A 19,564-nucleotide genomic window follows, 5' to 3' on the forward strand; every position below is an offset into this window, starting at 1 on the left:
TGAGTTTTCGTGTGCCCAGAGCAGAGCTTACAGAGAGCTTTGAATCCAAATTATCACGAAGCCAGTGGTTTAAATGTCAGCCCTGCAGCAATGGAAAGAATTTTGTCCTAGCTACATAGATCGATGTACACTGTACTGTTCAGTACTTACCACAGAACATACTTACTACTGAAACAGGGCTAGCATGTTTTTCTTCTCAAAGCAGATGTGGTCTCCAGGTTATACAGAGATTTAATGGTCTCCAGACATACAGGGATTGGGAATTAAAGAGGGGAAATGCTGGAGGGTATGGCTACAAGTATGAAAGGGATACAGATTCCCTTTAATCACTTATATTCAGAGACCTTTACTTGTTGGTCACAAGGTTTGATCACAGAGTATGAATTATGAATTCAGTGCTTTTGGCGAGAAGAGATGATCAGGGGTTGGCAAAGAAAAAAAGGGGGGGATTTAGAAGAGATGATGAACAAAAGCTTCACTTCCATCTTCCCATACATGAGGAAATTCTGTGGCTAGGGCTGGGAGACCCAAGGAACATTGGTGAAGATCTTCAGTGGGAAAGACAGGAACTAGATAAGAAATGACTGTTTGGCTATGACTTTTGCAAGAGGATAACATGGGAGAAATGACCTTGACAGATGTGAAAGTGAAGTAGTGCCATCTGAGATTTAATTTGGCCTTGGAATATTGCATGGAATCTGGAGATAAACTTGCTCAATACAATTAGGACTGTTCTGTAACAACTTTCCAAACAAAAACAACACTTTACTGACACAAGTATTGCATAGAACAGCACTGTTTTCAACAAACTCCCAATGAACCACCATGACATTCACCTGACCAGGGATCACAACCCTCCTCAGTCTCTCGAACCATCCAAAACTGTCTCAAAGTTGAACATTTGAGATTTTCAAGGCACGTAACCCAGACACAGTCCTTCAGGACTGGGGAAGTGAGGAGTTTACCAGCTCCAGAATTCCTGTGGAAGACACCTCTCCGCTTGTGAAGGCCGTGGGTTTTCCACTCTGCTTCTGTAAATCCCTGAAGTCTGTAGGTCTCAGCTTCATTGTGACTTCCACTATTTGTGCATTCCCAGATCTCCTGTTGCCCACTAAGACTGAGTGGGAGCTGTGATTCCTAGGCTGTTGTGCTGCTTAGAGTACTGTGAACAGTTAGCTTAAAAAAGCACTTGTTAATTCCAACCTTCCTTGCTCCTTAAGTTTTTCCTTACAAAATCATTTTGTTACCTTTTTTGTATTTGTTCAGAAGAATTTTTCAGAGTAAAAGTGCCATAATCATAGAATCGTAGAATCACAGAATGGCCTGTGTTGGAAGGGACCTCAAGGATCATCAAGCTTCAACCCCCTGCCACAGGCAGGGCCACCAACTTCCATATCTCATATTAGATCAAGCTGGCCAGGGTCGCATCCAACCTGGCCTTGAACGTCCCCAGGGATGGGGCATCCATAATCTCTCTGGGCAGCCTGTGCCAGCACCTGCATATTTTAACTAAACCATGGTTACTGAATGTACCAAGTGAGGTTTCAAGGGGAATTACTGAGCACCAAAGGGTGTTTTCTTGTCCTCTTTTTTTTTTTTTTTAAATTTTTTGCATTTTACTTAGCTGAAGTATTCCAGAGAAACCAATGCATTGTAGATTGCTTGTAGAATTCACGAGGAGCCCTCAAGTAGACTGCATAAAGATCTTTGTGCTTATTTGACTTTGAGACCAATCAATATTCATGAAATCAGAAGTTGAATACAGGTGTTTTCTTCTGCTGCTAGTATTCATTTCTACGAGTCGAGTATTCAGGGTTATATAAAATAGAAACTGAATGGCTGAACTGACCATTTGAAATATTATCGTACTATCATCCCTCTCCTCCTCCCTGTGCCTCAGTGCCAAGAAGCATTTAAGATCCTATGCAGTCTGTTTAATACTTTCTAAGATACTGGAAGAGCATTCATCTACTAGTATCTCAGCTCATTAGTCAGAAGCATTTGGAAAATAAGCAGCTCCTTTGGATCTGGCACCCAGATCCTTCACACAAGAAAACACCTTCATTCAGCAGAAGGCCTGCACTTTGTGGAGGGCAGTTTCTGTCAAAGTGCTCCTCAGGCAGGAGAGCAGATGTTGCATGCTAACTGAAAGCAAGATTGCCAAAGCAGGAGAAGAATAACAACACTTTGATGTGAGAAAATACTGAAGCATGTCCCCCATACAAATGTCTGGTCAGATATTCTGTTGTTTATTGTATGGAAGATAGGTGTCTCGTGGATGACAGGAGACTGCAGACACTGCACGGATAGCATTGCTCTGAGCCAGAGCCAAAGTTTTCTAGCCAACTGTGAAGTTGCTGACATAAGAACAAGGAAACAGCTCCGGACTGTACAACAATGACATCACAGACAGCTGGAACTCCCCACAGCTATGGTCAAAGGAAGCGCTACACAAACCATCTCACAATAAAATTTTCTGATTCATAAAAGCATTGGCTGGTTCTCCTGGATTGTGTTGTCCTCATTGAGAAAACTTGGGGACTTTTTCTGATGGACCTGACTCACCGATCTGTATAGATAAATACAAGTATGGATATTTGTAAACTCATTTTTATTAGTACAAAGTTCTCTCCATATTGTTATGAATGAGCGCTTTTGTGTCCTCATACTTAAAGCTGGACAGCCAGAGGTCCAGAGGAGAATGCCTCCTGTCCTCTGCTGCACAAGTGGAGACATGTTCCATTTTCCACATGGACATCAGTTCTAAGATATGTAATCAAAATAACACCATAATTGCTGCAATTTGGGTATCAGCAACTGGCAGCTGCCTTGGTGATGCCATGGGCATGTCACAGGAGGCAGAACGCTTACAGTTCCCTGTGTCACACAGGTATTGGTTACATTGGCTTTATAGGAAGACCACAGGAAGGGGAGCTGCCATGTGCATGCCCAGGGCAGAGGACAGAAGGATGGTGTGCAGAGGCTGAGGTAAGAGGGCAGGAGATATCATGGCAGGGTTGGATGGTTAAATCGCGCAGATGAAAGGAGTGGTTGTGATGCAACTGATTTTGTGTCCTCCTTCTTTGCTTGGAGAGCCAGAGGCCCCAAGGAGAACGTGATCAGAGCATGGAACCTCCTGTCTTCTGCTGCACAGCTGGAGAGATGTTCCATTGTCGACATGGACATCAGAACCAAGATATGTAATCAAAATAACACCAGCATTGCTGCAATTTGGGTATCAGCAAATGGCATCTGCCTTGGTGATGCCATGGGCATGTCACAGGAGGCAGAATGCTTACAGTTCCCTGTGTCACACAGGTATTGGTGACATGGGATTTATACAGAGAGCACAGAAAGAGCAGCTAGCATGTGCCTGCCCAGGGCAGAGGACAGAAGGATGGTTTGCAGGTGTTGAGGTAAGAGGGCAGGAAAGAGGGCACAGCTGGGTTGGATGTTTAAATCGAGAGGATGAAAGGAGTTGTTGTGATGCAACTGATTTTGTGTCCTCCTCCTTTGTCTGGGAGAGCAAGAGGCCCAGAGGAGAACGTGATCAGTCCATCGAACCTCCTGTCCTCTGCTTGCACTGCTGGAGAGATGTTCCATTTTCGACATGGACATCAGTACCAAGATATGTAATCAATATAACACCAGCATTGCTGCAATTTGGGCAGAAGCTACTGGCAGCTGCGTTGGTGATGCCATGGGCATGTCACAGGAGGCAGAATGCTTACAGTTCCCTGTGTCACACAGGTTTTGGTGACATGGGATTTATAGGGAGAGCACAGAAAGAGCAGCTTCCATGTGCCAGCTACTTTCTTGAACTTCCAGAGGGCGGACTTTGATCTGTTCAGGGTGCTTGTAGCATGGGTCCCTTTGGATTCGTTTCTTAAGGGTAAAGGGGTCTTGGAAGCCTGGACTCTCCTCAAGACAGAAATCTTAAAGGCGCAAGAACTGGCTGTCCCTGAGTGCCATAAGGCAAGCCGCAGGGGTAGACGTTCATTGTGGATGAGCTGGGAATTACTATTGAGATTCAGGGAGAAAAAGAGCGTCTACCTCCTCTGGAAGAAGGGACAGGTTAGTTGGGGAGATTACAATGAAGTGACTAAGGTATGCAGGGAGGAAGTTAGGAAGGGAAAAGCCCAACTTGTACTCAGATTGGTCACTGCAGTAAAAGACTATAAAAAATCCTTTTATAAATATATCAATGGCAAAAGAAGAACCAAGGACAATTCTCATCCTTTACTTGATGCAGCAGGGAATATGGCCACTGAGGACAAGGAGAAGGCTGAGGTCCTCAATGCCTTCTTTACGTCTGCCTTTAATAGCCAGACCAGTTATCCTTTGGGCATTTTATGCCCTGATCTGGATGTCTGGGACGCTACTCAGAAAATACCCCCAGCGATTCAGGTGGAGACAGTCAGACAGCTCCTCCTCCATCTGGACTGTCACAAGTCCATGGGACCGGATGGCTGCATCCTCGGGTGCTGAGGGAGCTGGCGGGGATGATTGCTGAGCCACTCTCAGCCATCTATCAGCGCTTCCTGGTTAACTGGAGAGGTCCCAGAGGATTGGAGGCTTGCTGATGTGACTCCCATCTTCAAGAAGGGCTGTAAGGAGGATCCGGGGAACTATAGGCCTGTCAGCCTATAGTGTCCAGAGGATCAGGCCCAGCCAGCACAGGTTCATGAAAGGCAGGTCATGCTTGACCAACCTCATCTCCTTCTACGACTGGGTGACCAGACTGGTAGATGAGGGAAAGGCTGTTGATGTAGTCTACCTAGACTTCACCAAAACCTTTGACATGGTCTCTTACAGGCTTCTTCTGGGGAAACTGGCTGCCCATGGCCTGGACAGGTGCACACTCCTTTGGGTGAGAAACTGGCTAGATGGCCATGCCCAACAGGTGGTGGTTAATGGAGTGAAGTCCAGCTGGTGACCTGTTTCAAGTGGTGTCCCCCAGGGGTCGGTACTGGGGCCTATCTTGTTCAGTATCTTTATTGATGACCTAGATGAAGGGATTGAGTGTACCCTCAGTAAGTTTGCAGATGACACCAAGTTGGGAGGTGGTGTTGATCTGCCTGAGGGTAGAGAGGCCCTTCAAGGGGACTTAGATAAGCTGGATCGCTGGGCTGGGGTGAATGGAATGAGGTTCAACAAGGCCAAGTGCCAGGTCCTGCACTTTGGCCACAACAACCCCATGCAGCGTTATAGACCTGGGGACGAGTGGCTGGATGATTGTGAAGAGGAAAGGGACCTGGGGGTGTTGGTTGATGCTCAGCTGAACATGAGCCAACAGTGTGCCCAGGTGGCCAAAAGGGCCAGCGCCATCCTGGCTTGTATTAGAAGTAGTGTGACCAGCAGGAAGAGGGAAGTGATTGCCCCCCTGTACTCAGCACTGGTGAGGCCACACCTCGAGTACTGTGTCCAGTTTGGACCCCTTGCTGTAAGAAACACATCAAGGCCCTGGAGCATGTTCAGAGAAGGGCAACGAAACTGGTGAGGGGTCTGGAGCACAAGTCCTATGAGGAGCGGCTGAGGGAGCTGGGATTGTTTAGTTTGGAGAAGAGGAGGCTCAGGGGAGACCTTATTGCTCTCTATAACTACCTGAAGGGAGGTTGTGGTGAAGAGGGGTTTGGCCTCTTCTCCCAGGCAACAAACAGAACCTGGGGAAATGGCCACAAGTTGTACCAGAGGAGGTTTAGGTTAGACTTAAGGAAGAACAACTTCTCTCAGAGAGTGGTCAGGCACTGGAATGGCCTGCCAAGGGAGGTGATGGAGTTGCTGTCCCTGGCAGTGTTCAAGAGGCGTCTGGATGAGGAGCTGTGAGATAAGGTTTAGTAGTTTGTGGTAGCAGTGGTAGTGTGAATACGGTTGGACCAGATGATCTTAAAGGTCGTTTCCAACCTTGTGATTCTATGATTCTATGATTCTATGTGCCTATCCAGGGCAGAGGAGAGCAGAATGGTGTGCAGAGGCTGAGGTAAGAGGGCAGGACAGAGGGCACGGAAGGAAAGGGCTGTTCTCTGAATTCGTTGAAAGGAGTGGTTGTGATGCAACTGATTTTGTGTCCTCCTGCTTTGTCTTGTAGAGCCAGAGATCTAGAGAAGAACGTTTTGAGAATGTGCCTTTCTTTCCTACGTTGCTCTGCTGTCAAATCTTTCACCTTCCATAGAGACATCAGTTGAATTTTAAGTAAGCAAGGTTAACACCAGCCTGGCCGAAATTTGGGTGCCAGCATCTGGTAACTGCCATTGTAATGCCATGGTGATGTCACAGCATGCAGACCATTTCCAATATTTCTCTGTTACACGGGAAGTGGCAACAATTTTGGCCCACAGAGATCATACACACTGCTTCCTCCCTCTGCCATCCCAAGCAGACGTAATGAAGTGTGTTAGCAACGTCTGAGTTGAGAGGGCAGTACTGTTGACGTGACCCTGAGCAGGGAGGCAGACTTTGCTGTGAGGAAAGAAATTGTGTGTCCTCCTTCTTTGTCTTTGAGGTCCAAATGCCCAGAAGGGAGTGACCATCTCCATAATATTTGAAAAGTCGTCGCTGTCAGGAGGTCCTGGATTACTGGAGTCCCATTTACAAGAAAGGGAGCAAGGAGGACCCCGGGAACTACAGGCTGGTGAGTCTCACCTCTGTGCCTGGGAAGGTCATGGAACAGATCATCCTGGATGACATGCTTGATCAGGAGGACCCCGGGAACTACAGGCTGGTGAGTCTCACCTCTGTGCCTGGGAAGGTCATGGAACAGATCATCCTGGATGACATGCTTGATCACATGAGGAATGAGCGTGTGATCCGAGACAGCCAGCTTCACCAGGGGGAGGTAATGCTTAACCAATCTGGTGGCCTTCTATGATGGAGTGACAGCATTGGTGGACAAGGGGAAGGGGGACCGATGTCATTTACCTGGTCTTGAGCAAGGCCTTTGACATAGTCCCCCACCATATTCTTATCTCCAAATTAGAGGGATGTGGATTTGATGGGTGGACCACTCGATGGATAAGAAACTGGTTGAAAGACTGCAGACAGAGGGTGGTCATCAATGGCTCTATGTCCAGGTGGAGGCTGGCGAGTGGCGTCCCCCAGGGGTCTGTCTTGGGACCGGTGCTCTTTAACATCTTTATCAATGACATCGATGATGGAATCGAGTGCACCCTCAGTAAGTTTGCTGATGACACCAAGCTGAGTGGTGTGGTTGACACGGTGGAAGGAAGGGATGCCATTCAGAGGGAACTCAACAGGCTTGAAAGTGGGCCTGGGTGAACCTGATGAGGTTCAACACAGCAAAGTGCAGAGTTTTGCACTTGGGCCGGAGGAATCCCAGGCATCCATACAGACTGGAAGGAGCGGTCCTTGAAAGCAGCCCTGCAGAGAAGGACCTGGGGGTCTTGATAGATGAAAAACTTAACATGAGCCAGTGGTGTGCCCTTGCAGCTTGGAAGGCAAATGGTATCCTGGGCTCCATCAGAAGAGGGGTGGCCAGCAGGGACAGGGAGGTGATTGTTCCCCTCTACTCTGCTCTTGTGAGGCCCCATCTGGAGTATTGTGTCCAGGTCTGGAGCCCCCAGTACAAGAAAGACAAGGAGCTGTTGGAGAGGGTCCAGAGGAGGGCCACAAAGATGATCAGGGGACTGGAGCACCTCCTCCACAGGGGAAGACAGGCTGAGGGAGCTGGGCTTGTTCAGCCTGGAGAAAAGAAGGCTGCGGGGTGACCTCATTGCAGCCTTCCAGTACTTAAAGGGAGCCTACAAGCAGGGAGTCAACTCTTTGAAAGGGTAGGACAAGGGGAAACAGTTTTAAGTTGAGGGAGGGAAGATTTATGTTGGATGTCAGGGGGAAGTTCTTTACTATGAGAGTGGTGAGGTGCTGGAACAGGCTGCCCAGAGAGGTTGTGGATGCCCCGTTTATCCCTGGAGGTGTTCAAGGCCAGGTTGGATGGGGCCCTGGGCAGCCTGGTCTAGTATTAAATGTGGAGGTTGGTGGCCCTGCATGTGGCAGGGGGGTTGGATCCTTGAGGTCCCTTCCAACCCTGGCCATTCTGTGATTCTGTGATTCTGTGACCAGACCATGGAACCTCTTGTCTTCTGCTGCTCAGCTGGAGAGATGTTCCACTTTCCACAGAGACATCAGTACAATGGTATGTAATCAAAGTATTGCCAGCCTGGCTGGACTTTTGGGCATGAGCTGCTGGCAACTATCATGGTGCCTGGTCTTGTCAGAACAGGCAGATATGTGGCAGTTCCCTTTATCACTCATGCACTGGCATCATGACCAGCATAGTGTGATCATAGAAAGAGCTTCCGTTTGCCAGCCCAGGTCATTGGAGTGTTGGTGGATGATGAATCGCTGTGATAAGAAGAGAGGAAGCACAGAGAGGGAGGGAAATATGGGGCTGGGCCCTGGGTCTGGGAAGCACGTGTGGTTGTGATGGAACGGGTTGTGCTCTCTCTGTCTTTGAAGGCTGGAGACCCTGAGGAGAACATTGCCAAAGCATGGAACCTTCTTGTTCTTAGCCATTCAGCTAGAGAGGTGTTCCACCTCATATTAAGCTAAGTCATCAAAATAACAGCAGTGCTCGTGTTACAGTAGGCAGCTAGCTGGTGGTAGCCCACGTCAGTGTTAGTTCAGTGACATGGGCCGGCCCAGAACACGTGTCCTCTGGCTGCCGGGAGACATACAGTTGATATACGTGGACTGAGGTAAGGACTGCCCGTCAGAATGGAGGATTACTGCTCCTTATCTTGGTTCAGATTTTCTTGTTTTTGAAAGCCACAGGCCTCTTCTGCCCACACCCTCTTCAGCCACTCTGACTGAGATTTCTGCAGCCATCTGTGAAGGCATGAACCTAAGGACAAGGTAACACAGACCCAGACTGTACCTCACCATGGCCTCACGGACAGATGGAAACTCCCCACAGTTCTGGACAAGTGAATATCTACACCACCTGCTTTCTCAGAATAAAATCTTCTCATTCATAAATGCATTTGCTGGTTCTGCTTGTATTGTCTCTTTGAGAAAACTTATGGGCCCTTTCTTTTCCTGATTTTCTTAGTGATCTGTATTATTATAATGTTTACTCTGAGCAGCTGTTCCCTGTAGCCCATGGGCACCACAGGGAGCAGCAGGTCTGTCTGTGCAGCCATGGAGGAGCCCACTGTGCAGCAGTGGATGAGGCCTGGAGGTGACACAGCCCATGGATACAGAATCACAGAATCACCAAGGTTGGAAAAGACCTACAAGATCATCCAGTCCAACCATTCACCCATCACCAATGGTTCTCGCTAAACCATGTCCCTCAACACAACATCCAAATGTTCCTTGAACACCTCTAGGGTCAGTGACTCCACCACCTCCCTGGGCAGCCCATTCCAGTGCCTGACCCCTCTTTCAGAAAAGTAGTATTTCCTAACGTCCAGCCTGGCGTAGCTTGAAGCCATTCCCTCTAGTCCTATCACCACTTACATAAGAGAAGAGGTCGACCCCCTGCTCACTACAAGCTCTCTTCAGGTAGTTATAGAGAGCAGTAAGGTCTCCCCTGAGACTCCTCCAGACAGAACAATCTCAGCTCCTTCAGCTGCTCCTCATAAGGCCTGTGCTCCAGACCCCTCACCAGCTTTGTTGCCCTTCTTTGAACACACTCCAGGGCCTCAATGTCTTTCTTGCCCAAAGAAGTCCAAAACTGGATGCAGTACTCGAGGTGTGGCCTCACCAGTGCTGAGTGCAGGGGGACAATCATTTCCCTGCTCCTGCTGGTCACATTATTTCTGACACAAGCCAGGATGGCTCTGGCCCTTTTGGCCACCTGTGCGCACTGCTGGGTCATGTTCAGTCAAGCATCAACCAACACCCCCAGGTCCATTTCCTCTACACAATCTTCCAGACACTCTGCCCCAGGCCTGTACTGTTGCCTGGGGTTGTTGTGGCCAAAATGCAGGACCCGGCATTTGGTCTTGTTGAACCTCATCCCAGTCCAGCTTCAGTCCAGATATCTAGCCTGTCCAGATCTCTCTGTAGGGCCTCTCTACCCTCAGGCAGATCAACACTTCCAGCCAACTTGGTGTCATACGAGCTGAAGGGTGGGCCCATGGGATGGAGACATGCTGGAGCAATGCTGGGAGAGCTGCAGCCTGTGGGAAACCCACACAGAATCAGGTGGGGATGGATGGCATCACGTGGGAATCAGAACATGGCTAGCTACCAGTGCCAAATCTCAGAGATCATTGTGCGACCTATGTTTTGCCTGAGAAAAGATTTGGAACTAAAGTCAGTTAGAGTCACTATCTCTGAAAACTACTATTTATTTTAATTTAAAGCTTGTCATGTAATTACATACCTTGTTTCATCACGTATGGATTGTTTGTACGAAGTTTGTGCTTATTGAGCAATCATAAGTCAACTATTACCTGAGCATCCCTAAGTCAAACTGAAGAGAGGTGCACACAGTGAGGCTAGGTTTCATCTCTGAAAAAAACCCTCTGCACCCCAGACAAATGGAAAATGATTTAGCAGAAAAGTAACTGGAATGTTAGAGACAAGTGAGAAGTGGTTCCTTAGAGCCCACTTGCTGCTGTTGATGGCATTCCATCATGGACAAACAGTGCATTACTGGAGCTGGAGGGAAAATATTTATACCCTGAAAGAAAAATGTGTCTATGGATCATTCACTCTGCTCAGAGACAGCACATTTCTCTCACTAAACTAAAGGGCACTGAACACCAGGGTTAATGTAGCACTGATCTTGCAATTGAGTTCCTGTCACTAAATCCCTGTACCTATGTGTGCCCTGTGAATTTCACATGGATTGGGCTGTGGGATTGGAGCCTATGGGTATAACAGAGCAAAAAAGATCAGAGAGTTATACATTTGAGTAAGCAACACAGAAGCCAGTCGGATTAACAGGAGCATTGTTTAATCAAGCATTGGAAATACACTCTGTTCCTTGGGTGGCATGGTAACATGTCGAATATGAGAGATCTGTACTGGATGAGTACTGGAGCTGATAAGGTATTGTAACACTGGATGTTACAAGAGGCACAAGGAGTAGGACAGCCCAGCCAACTTACGTAGCACAGCTCAACAAAGTCGTTGTAAACATAAACACTGCATGCTTGACTAGCACCTTAGAAACATCATTGAGATATTGGAGGTCTTCAGAAGTGGGATTGATAAGATATATTGTTGTAATCCTCACTTTCTGTGAGTAAGGGTTGTATTTCTGGAGAAGTTCCTTCTCTTTTCTTTCTGCAGGCCAGGATGAGCGCAGAGAGCACAGCAGTAACTATGCCTCCGATCACAGCTGCGCCAACCAGCCAGGGCCAGATCTGACGCGCTTGCTCGAGGTAGGGGACTAAAAAGTCCTGGAAAGAACCAAGCGCTAGAAAGGAGAAAAACAGAGGTCTTTTTACATGATGCAATGTAGTTCCAGTGTATACAGATTGTGTAACAGATAATACTCGAAGGCTCAGAGTGATAAATGATTATTAAAGGGAAGAAAATCATCTGAAGGTTACAAATAATTCTAAGCAAATTCCATCAGTCCTTAAAGTTTCCCCATTTTTGTGTTGAAATTGGCAGGAATTGAGTTTAATATTTCCAGTGCTATTTATGGTTTTGTGAAAACTGTAAGAATAGAAAGCAAGAATCATTGAATCACTGAATAGTTTGAGTTGAAAGACGCTCTTAAAGCCCATCTAGTCCAATTCCCCTGCAACGAACAGGGACACCTACAGCTCCATCAGGTGCTCAGATCCCCATCCAGCATGACCTCGGGTGTCTCCAGGGATGGGACATCTACCATCTCTCAGGGCAACATGTTCCAGTACCTCAAAACCCATACTGTAAAAAACTATTGTCTTATATCCAGTTTAAATCTCTCCTCTTTTAGTTTGAAAGCATTTCTCCTTGTCCTATCACAACAGACCCTTCTAAAGGGTTTGTCGGATCTCGTACAGCATGGGCAAAGATCCTGCTAGGTCAGCATCCTGTTGGCAACGGTAACCGAGGCTGAGTACAAGGAGGAGTTTAAGAACAGATTAAACCTATTACAATCCTTTCATGAAGTGATACTCAGCCTTCAGTAACTTTGTACACCCCCCAGAAATTATAAATATTTTTCTACCATCTTCCTTTTTCTACCGCCTTCCAGTTTCAGTGGTGCCCATAGACATAATCCCATGTATCTTCTTGGTGCTTTTGAACACATGATGTTTAGTAACTGTGCTATGAAAATATTATTTTAGTTTGTAGAACCATTAAAGCTGAACTATACTCAGCATTTGATGACTCAGTCAAATTCTTAGATATATTTCAATTTAAGCTGAGTTTAGGCAGAACACAGTTGGTCTATCCTTTCAACTCAGCTTCACTTTGGGGAACACTTTTGGTGTTACTTCTCAAGTCCATACTTTCCTTTGAATCCCACTTTGTATTCTGAGATCAGATTTGTAAGAGTATGCATGTTCAGACTTCTGACCCAATTAGACATATATACATGCCATATAACACAAAGAATTAAAAAATAAAAAAAAGGTTCGTGATGGTTCAGAATGAACTCCACAAACCTCTGTGTATGACATACAGTTTCTCTTTCATCCCTCAGTTCTGGTCTGTCCAACAAGGAGGGACAGTACCATTCACAGAATCCTCCATATTGTGAATACAAGTCAATATTTTCTGCAGAACACAGCTGCTATGGTGACTGACAACAAATTGTTAAAGGACACATTTTCAAGATAACATTTTAAGAGTGTGCAGTTAATCTTACATTAGGCTACATACTGCTCTAACTGAGAAAAAGACAACCAACAGCAAAAATGTTTGGGCATCCGTTTTTAGCAAATTCTGGCTAGGCTGTGAGTGAGGTGGGGAACTAGGGAGAAAGTAGTGTGTAATGCATACATATAGGGCTGGAGGGTGAGTTTTCACTTTAAAAGCACGACTTCAATTCTGATAGTTCCTAACTTTGTGTGCTTTACTCCATAATCCCAGTGTTTTTTAATACAACTCTTTAATGTTCATACTGCAAACAAGACCAAATTAGAAATAATTTGGCTATTCATACTGGAGGATGCATATCCAGAAGAAGCTTATACATAACAGATATGGTTTTTGTGATAAGGAAAAAAGGAAAATATCACAAAATTCCCCACCTAGCTGAAATCATCTGTGATATAGATTTCCGTGTGGCTTCCTATACCTGTATGTCGCCTTTCAACAAAATCATAGAATGGCTTGGGTTGGAAGGGACCTCAAGGATAATGAAGCTCCAAACTCCTGTCACAGGCAGGGCCACCAACCTCCACATTTAATACTAGACCAGCTGCCCAGAGCGCCATCCAACCTGGCCTTGAACACCTTCAGGGATGAATGGGGCATCCACAACCTCTCTGGGCAGCCTGTTCCAGCACCTCACCACTCTCATAGTAAAGAACTCCCCCTGACATCCAACCTAAATCTTCCCTTCTTCAACATAAAACCATTTCCCCTTGTCCTGTTATCTACACTTTCAAAGAGTTGACTCCCTGCTTGTAGGCTCCCTTTAAGTACTGGAAGGCTGCAATGAGGTCACCCCGCAGCCTTATTTTCTCCAGGTTGAACAAGCCCAGCTCTCTCAGCCTTCGCAGGGGAGGTGTTCCAGCCCTCTGATCATCTTTGTGAAACAGAAACAACAGTCTTTCTCTCCCATAAGTATTATTTAGAAACCTAAGCTATCTTCTCCCTGGTTAAACACAGCATGACTTTGAGATGAAGAAATGTCACCTCTCATAGCATTAGAAACTAATGTATTTTCTTAAATGCCAATAGTCAGTTAAACATGCCTTCCTCCAGCATTCAGCCTCAGTCTGTACAGTTTCTGTAACTAGCTCAAAGCCAACAGCTTCTCTTGACATCCACTACCTGTCTCCTACTACTTTTGCTGCACAAAAGATGCTTGGGTTCTCTATCATAAAGTTGTTATGTTAACTCTTGAGTGTCAGAGCATGGAGCAACCCAAGGCACCCTGCAACCTGTGCATGTGACACAACCATAAACGTGGCACTGTCCTGGCTGCCCACCAGAAATCCTGCTAAGTGGCATTTCAGGGAGTCCATTACCATAAAGCTTTAATCTCTCTAACTGTGAAAGACCCAAAAGTGCTGTGACTGTATTTGCTGACAACTACCTGGGAAAAGTGTCGGGGGGGGGGGACGGGACAAAAGCAATGGGAGATATTAGCCAATGCCAACTCCATTCCTTTTGTGTTGCTGTTTGGAGTTAAAAGATAATCATCCCAGGAAGGTGCCATGAACATCAGTTAAAGCTATCCTTTAGTTTCATGACAAAGCCAGAGGATGGAAAGTTGTGCCGATGCATGATGCATGACTTCCATGAAAGACTAATAGCAGCAATATCGCTTCAGTTTGCTCTTTCTGATACGAAAAATTCTTATTCTTCCAAATCTTTTTTGTGGATAGTAACAAATGCTCATTTTCAGTAAGCTACGCTAACTGTGGTGGTTTTGCAGCTCACGGTACTCATGTCAAGCAAAGTTGGGTGTTTGCTTCAGCTTTTGCTGAAATCAGCCCCCCACAAAGCAGATTCTGACATGTGTTTTTGATTCCTGAGGGATGGATTTCCATCTACACTGTGACCACATCTGCTTCAAGGCTTTCATACATACAAAAATAAATGAAGCTGCAATTAAAATACACATATACTCTCACACTTTGATTTGCATTTCAGTGGAAAGGAGGGCTCCAGGCAGGAGATTTTCCACATGGGAAGACAAACAATATAATTTAGCATTAAAATGCCATTTTGTCATTGGTCCCAAGTTTTTTCTTGTAACTAGTTCAGTCTTGCTCTGTGTAGTCCTACTTGTTCTCTACTAAATTGCTCTCCAGCTGCTTTCTTTAGATGTTTTGTTGTGCTGGTCACTTACTCTGCCCTTTTCCCATTCCTCTGTTTTTTCCTCTTTCTCCTCATTTGGAGGATCTGCTACCTTTTACTGACTACACAGATTTTCATTGCTAATAATCTTTTTTCCTTTCTAATTTTTTCCTGTCTGTCTAGTAACTCCTGGCTTCCAAGACATACACTTTCTGTACATCCTTGAGTACAAGAGATTTTGAGGGAGCCAGCAGGTTTTCTCACTTCACTTCCTCTAAGAAATTCCTGTTCACTTTTATGTTCCTCTTAGCCATTAGTCTCTTAGTCATTCCTCTCTAGAGAACAATCCAGGTTTAAACATTGAAATACTGAGAAAATCCATCTCTGTATTTTGAGATTCTGGGCCATTTTCCACTTGTAACTGGTGCCTTTCTTCAGATAAGAAATAGCTTTAGCTCTCATCTTCTCAGTGAGATTAATAAGGAGTTGAGTGACGTCTGGGGATTATCTGGGCTTTCCAAATGAGTTTGAGTTTCACTCTTTGTGTTGATCTTTCAAAATAATTAGGAAGCTACTTTCCTTGCTTCTGTGTTAGAAACAGAGACCAAATTTAATAAGAATTTCATTTTCTAAGGAAAGTGCTCCCCTGGGAAAAGGCAAGAGATCAGAAGGCAACAGAAATGAATTGCTAAGTGGTAAATAATTTACAATTTGCTCCTTTGTGCAGTACCAATGCAGAACTCAATATTTCTGGCTGTCACAGTACTTGGCACATTTTTAGATGTACAATTCTAGGAATAATGTGGTTTTCAGAAACTAGGGGTCTTCATTAATATATATATATATTTATTTATTGTCTTGGTGGTCAGGAATTAAATTATGGCGGCATGAACAAAAGCATAGAAATGCCTATAATCAGACAAAAATACGTAATAACTTTGAGACTATATTTGAAACATTTATTAGATAGTTTTCTTTCTGAATGAATAGAGTTGGCCAAATTTTGTTACAGAATATTACGGGAAATAACGACTTCTGTCTCAGTTTTATTTTAATAAAAGACCTTAACAATTCTCCAGGAGAGAAGATTCGGTAGTTATAAAATAGCCAAAAATGCATTTGCTGGATGACTGTAAATCACAAGCTAGATTTTACTTGAGAATTGAATAAACAAAATAAATTAATGATGTCACAGTTAAACAGTATGCAAAACTGTACATCTCCATTAGTAAGCAAACTGTATTGGAAAGACAGAGATGCTATGATAACTGATAGTGCTTTGATAAAGACAACAAGAAAAAAAGTAGAACATTAGCACTGTTAAAATGTCCCTAGTGCTTTTGCTATATAATTATTGGACTTCTCACTCTTAATTGCCTTTTAAATTAAGAGAAATTGTTCTGCCTTAAACAGGAAAACCAAACATGTGCAGTGACCTATTTGTTCTGCGGCCAATGCATTACAAAGATAACTGCATCCCACAGCATGAGTATCTTCTGGATACTAAGTAATATTATATCTTTAGCAGAATTTAGCTCTTTCATTAAACAATAAGGAGACTAAAATCCACAAAATCTTGTGCCCTAAGCACAAGACCTGCTCTATTGGAGGTTCCCCAAAGGCCTCTTCCCTCTCCATACTTGAGAATGGCCAAGACACCCAAGTCAAAATCATCTCTGAATAGCAATGGAAGTCATAAATATTGCCAATGACAGCAAAATCCATCTGATTAAATGAAATTAACATTATGAACGATTCTGTTGTGTGCTGTATAAATGACCACGTGACAAGCACAGTGTCAATAGATTGCTGTTTAAAGTGCTGCATGAACATTGTGTTGGCCTTTGATACTGAGATGAATTTTTCTCTGAGCCTTTAAGAGATCAATTTTATTACTTTTGTAAACCAGGAGAGCTTTTGTTCTGTCCACTGTCAAACCAGTGGACATCCAGAACCTGAAAATCCCATTGGAGCTGCTGAGTGGCCCCCGCTGCCCTATGGGGCCTCTGCATGCAGTAGGGAATGGGAGAGAATGGGGATCAGTTCCTGGAAGCATTCAAGGTCAGGCTGGATATGGCTCTGGGCAGCCTGATCTGGTGGTTGGCGACCCCGTACATAGCAGGGGAGTTGAAACTAGATGATCATTGTGGTCCTTTTCAACCCAGGACATTCTATGTTACACGTTATCAGCTGAGCTGGGCAAATAGCAGATTCAAAATCGATCCATTTTTTTCCCTGTTCTGTTTATAGTCTGATCCTTTGGGCCACATTCAGATCATAACGAGGCTAGGATAGATATGACTGATGTCAGTGATTCCTTTTTGACTGGGACTTTTCTAATAGAGTTAGGTTGGCTCTGTGTATGAATAGACGAGAAATGTGAAACCATGCAGGCATAATTTGTAACTAAAATATGAAAAAATAAGAAATAGAAGGATTTATATTTGTATTACATATACATAGGCAGTATTTAAACATATTGTCATTCTGCAGACATATTCCATGAGTTAAAAAACAAATTTGATATATACTTAAAATTGCAGAGTTACCTGGTTCTTGCAGATACTCATAGTCATATCCCAGCTCCCTTGATGATATAAAAAATTCTCCATTTCTGTAGAGAGGGATAAAGGGAACCATATAATTTTCTCGATTGTGCCCAATGGGTGCATTGGCTGCTGGGTAAACTTCTAGCATGGGTCTGTGTCTTCTTAACCATCGCTCAAAAATGCTGTAAAAGAAAAAGCGTGTCTGTTAATGGAGGAGACTGGCAGAAATTTTCCTTTTGAAGATAAAAAGGAAAAAAGTCGATCCTTTTTCCTCTTGAACTCTAGAGACAAAGTGGAATTCAATTACTTGTGTTTGTATATATTATACTTTCCAAGTAGTTTGGGGTTAGCTTCTTCAGTACTGAATTCTTGTGCAAGCATATGAAAAGCAAAAGACTTCAGGGCTGCAGAAAGGCTTTTAAATTCCACAAATGCAAAACTGTGTCACTATGACCTGACTGAAGTTTTTGCTCAGTAATTTGCAAGATTGTGAGATATAAAGAGCAGGACTAAAGACCTCAGCCCTTCCTTGTCACTCACATTTTTGGGTGGTTTGGGTGGTTGTCCCCCGCTGCTACGTCCCACTATCCTTCCCTTTTCCCTCCGCTGTAACTAGAGGCTTTTCACCCCTGCATTAAGGTATGAATATACCGTGGCTGATGTAACACCACAAGAGGATGGAAATATCTTAGGAAGAAAGGATAGGCAATATGAAAACCAAAAGCTTGATAAAGTAGATAAGCAGTCAGGAAAGAAGCTTTCTCCAGCTGTGGGTATCATCAGCACCTCTGACCTCAGCTGCACTTTTCCATTTATCTCTGCCAATGGTTCATCTGTTTAGCTGTCTTCTAATACAGTTCTGAATATTTTAAAAAGGAGGGAGAAAGCTCAAATACTGCATGATAGGGACAGAACAGTTTATGTTGGCATTTTCAAGTGAACTGCTGGATATATTTGGAAAGCAAAATCAACAGCCCTCCAAAATATTCTCAGATCTCCTCTTCTGCCTGAGCTTTGTCTTCTCAATTCTCCACCTTGTTTCAATCCTCAGATCCTCTTAGTTTCATCTGGAATTGTTTTTCTCAGAGTATCTGGTATGATGCTATGTTTTGGTTCTAGGAAAAAATCAGCATTAATAATGCACCAATGTTTATAATTGCTGCTAAGCAGTGTTGTACAGAGCCAAGGCTGTCCTCAGCGAAGAGCACAAGGAGCTGGAAGGGAACAGAATCAGGACAGCTGACTTAAACTGGCCAAAGGGATATTCCAGACCATATGGTATCATAAGGGAGGAGTTTTGAAGGGGGTGAGAGTTCATCTTGCTCTCTTCCACTGCTCAGAGGGCTAGCTGTGCATCAGTTGAAGGATGGTGAGCAATTGCTTGTGCATCACTTGTTATATACATTCATATATAAAAATATATACATGTATATAGTTGTCATAATTACTATCATTTTCTCTATTTCTACTCTTACTGTTCCCCATGGCTGACCACTGCCTGGAGGGCATAGACTTTCCTCCCATCTTGTAAGTAGTAATTGGCTGTACAGGGGCTCAAGTTATTTTCAAAACACAGAACCTGAATGCAATCTCTGTGGAGCATCTGAGAACTCTGCAGGTAGAATTTTACCTCCTTTCACTGGGCAGAAACGTTGAGAAACACTATGTTTATCCCACCAAAATTAATGCCCTCTCTTCATCATTAAAACAGAGATTGGGCCAGAAATTTGGTTCTTTATTAAGATCAAAAGATTTAGTAAATGAAAGTGCCTCTATGTTCATCCACCTTGTCAACCTTTAACAATGCAGATTGATTAAAATCTTCATTTGTAGCTCTCATCTTCAGTTAAATTTCATCAGCTCTGTCTAGAAAAACTCTTGTCAGAATAATAATATTCAGCAAAGTTTTCAGATAGATGAACTTAAACAGTGATATCAAGGCTTCAGCTGCAGTTATCATGAGAATTTTTGAACAGAAAGTCTGTAACCTCATTACATGTTTGGAGAATGTCACAGAGAAATTCAGTAATCATTTAAAAAGGCAAAGAATATAAAGGAAATCAGGCCATTAGTTTAGCCTGGGGGGAAGTAGGGCACGGGACTGCCATCCTTATACTGTCTGCCTTATGCTACTG

General features: G+C 44.3%; 2 protein-coding genes across 18 annotated transcripts in view; one reads left to right on the forward strand and one right to left on the reverse strand.

Annotated features, from left to right (window-relative positions):
- Positions 1 to 2,146: 2,146 nt before the first annotated feature.
- On the forward strand, positions 2,147 to 8,995 carry LOC116241939 (uncharacterized). 17 transcript variants are annotated; one of them, XM_090134069.1, is made up of 8 exons: positions 2,918 to 2,988; positions 3,100 to 3,200; positions 3,319 to 3,416; positions 4,816 to 4,870; positions 6,503 to 6,631; positions 7,071 to 7,171; positions 8,077 to 8,149; positions 8,763 to 8,995. In XM_090134069.1, exons 2-8 carry the CDS (start codon positions 3,179 to 3,181, stop codon positions 8,870 to 8,872), a joined length of 588 nt encoding a protein of 195 aa, XP_089990195.1. In that variant the 5' UTR covers positions 2,918 to 2,988; positions 3,100 to 3,178; the 3' UTR covers positions 8,873 to 8,995. The 17 variants fall into 17 exon arrangements, 10 of the variants coding, with proteins under 10 accessions (XP_089990188.1, XP_089990187.1, XP_089990195.1 ...); XM_090134062.1 differs by having other exon boundaries at positions 2,147 to 2,988; positions 3,096 to 3,416; XM_090134061.1 differs by having other exon boundaries at positions 2,147 to 2,988; positions 3,100 to 3,416.
- A 1,919-nt stretch (positions 8,996 to 10,914) lies between these two features.
- Positions 10,915 to 19,564, reverse strand: part of TYR (tyrosinase) — a 52,712-nt gene continuing 44,062 nt past the window's right edge. Inside the window, exons 4-5 of the mRNA XM_031612426.2 lie at positions 17,430 to 17,611; positions 10,915 to 11,386 (exon numbers count right to left, since the gene is read on the reverse strand). Of these exons, the coding sequence (XP_031468286.1) occupies positions 11,163 to 11,386; positions 17,430 to 17,611 (406 nt within the window). The 3' untranslated portion in view covers positions 10,915 to 11,162. The remainder of the gene's footprint in view (positions 11,387 to 17,429; positions 17,612 to 19,564) is intronic.

The sequence above is a fragment of the Phasianus colchicus genome, chromosome 1 (assembly GCF_987193195.1).
Source record: "Phasianus colchicus chromosome 1, bPhaCol1.hap1.1, whole genome shotgun sequence".
NCBI classification, from domain to species: domain Eukaryota; kingdom Metazoa; phylum Chordata; class Aves; order Galliformes; family Phasianidae; genus Phasianus; species Phasianus colchicus.

Excerpts from the sequence above, each read along its gene's own strand:
- LOC116241939 (XM_090134062.1), top strand. The coding sequence starts at position 3,246 with ATGGCATCTGCCTTGGTGATGCCATGGGCATGTCACAGGAGGCAGAAT. Across the intron at positions 3,417-4,815 it reads GATGGTTTGCAGGTGTTGAG|GCTTCTTCTGGGGAAACTGG; the intron begins GTAAGAGGGCAG and ends GGTCTCTTACAG. Across the intron at positions 8,150-8,762 it reads ACAGAGACATCAGTACAATG|ATTTTCTTGTTTTTGAAAGC; the intron begins GTATGTAATCAA and ends ATCTTGGTTCAG.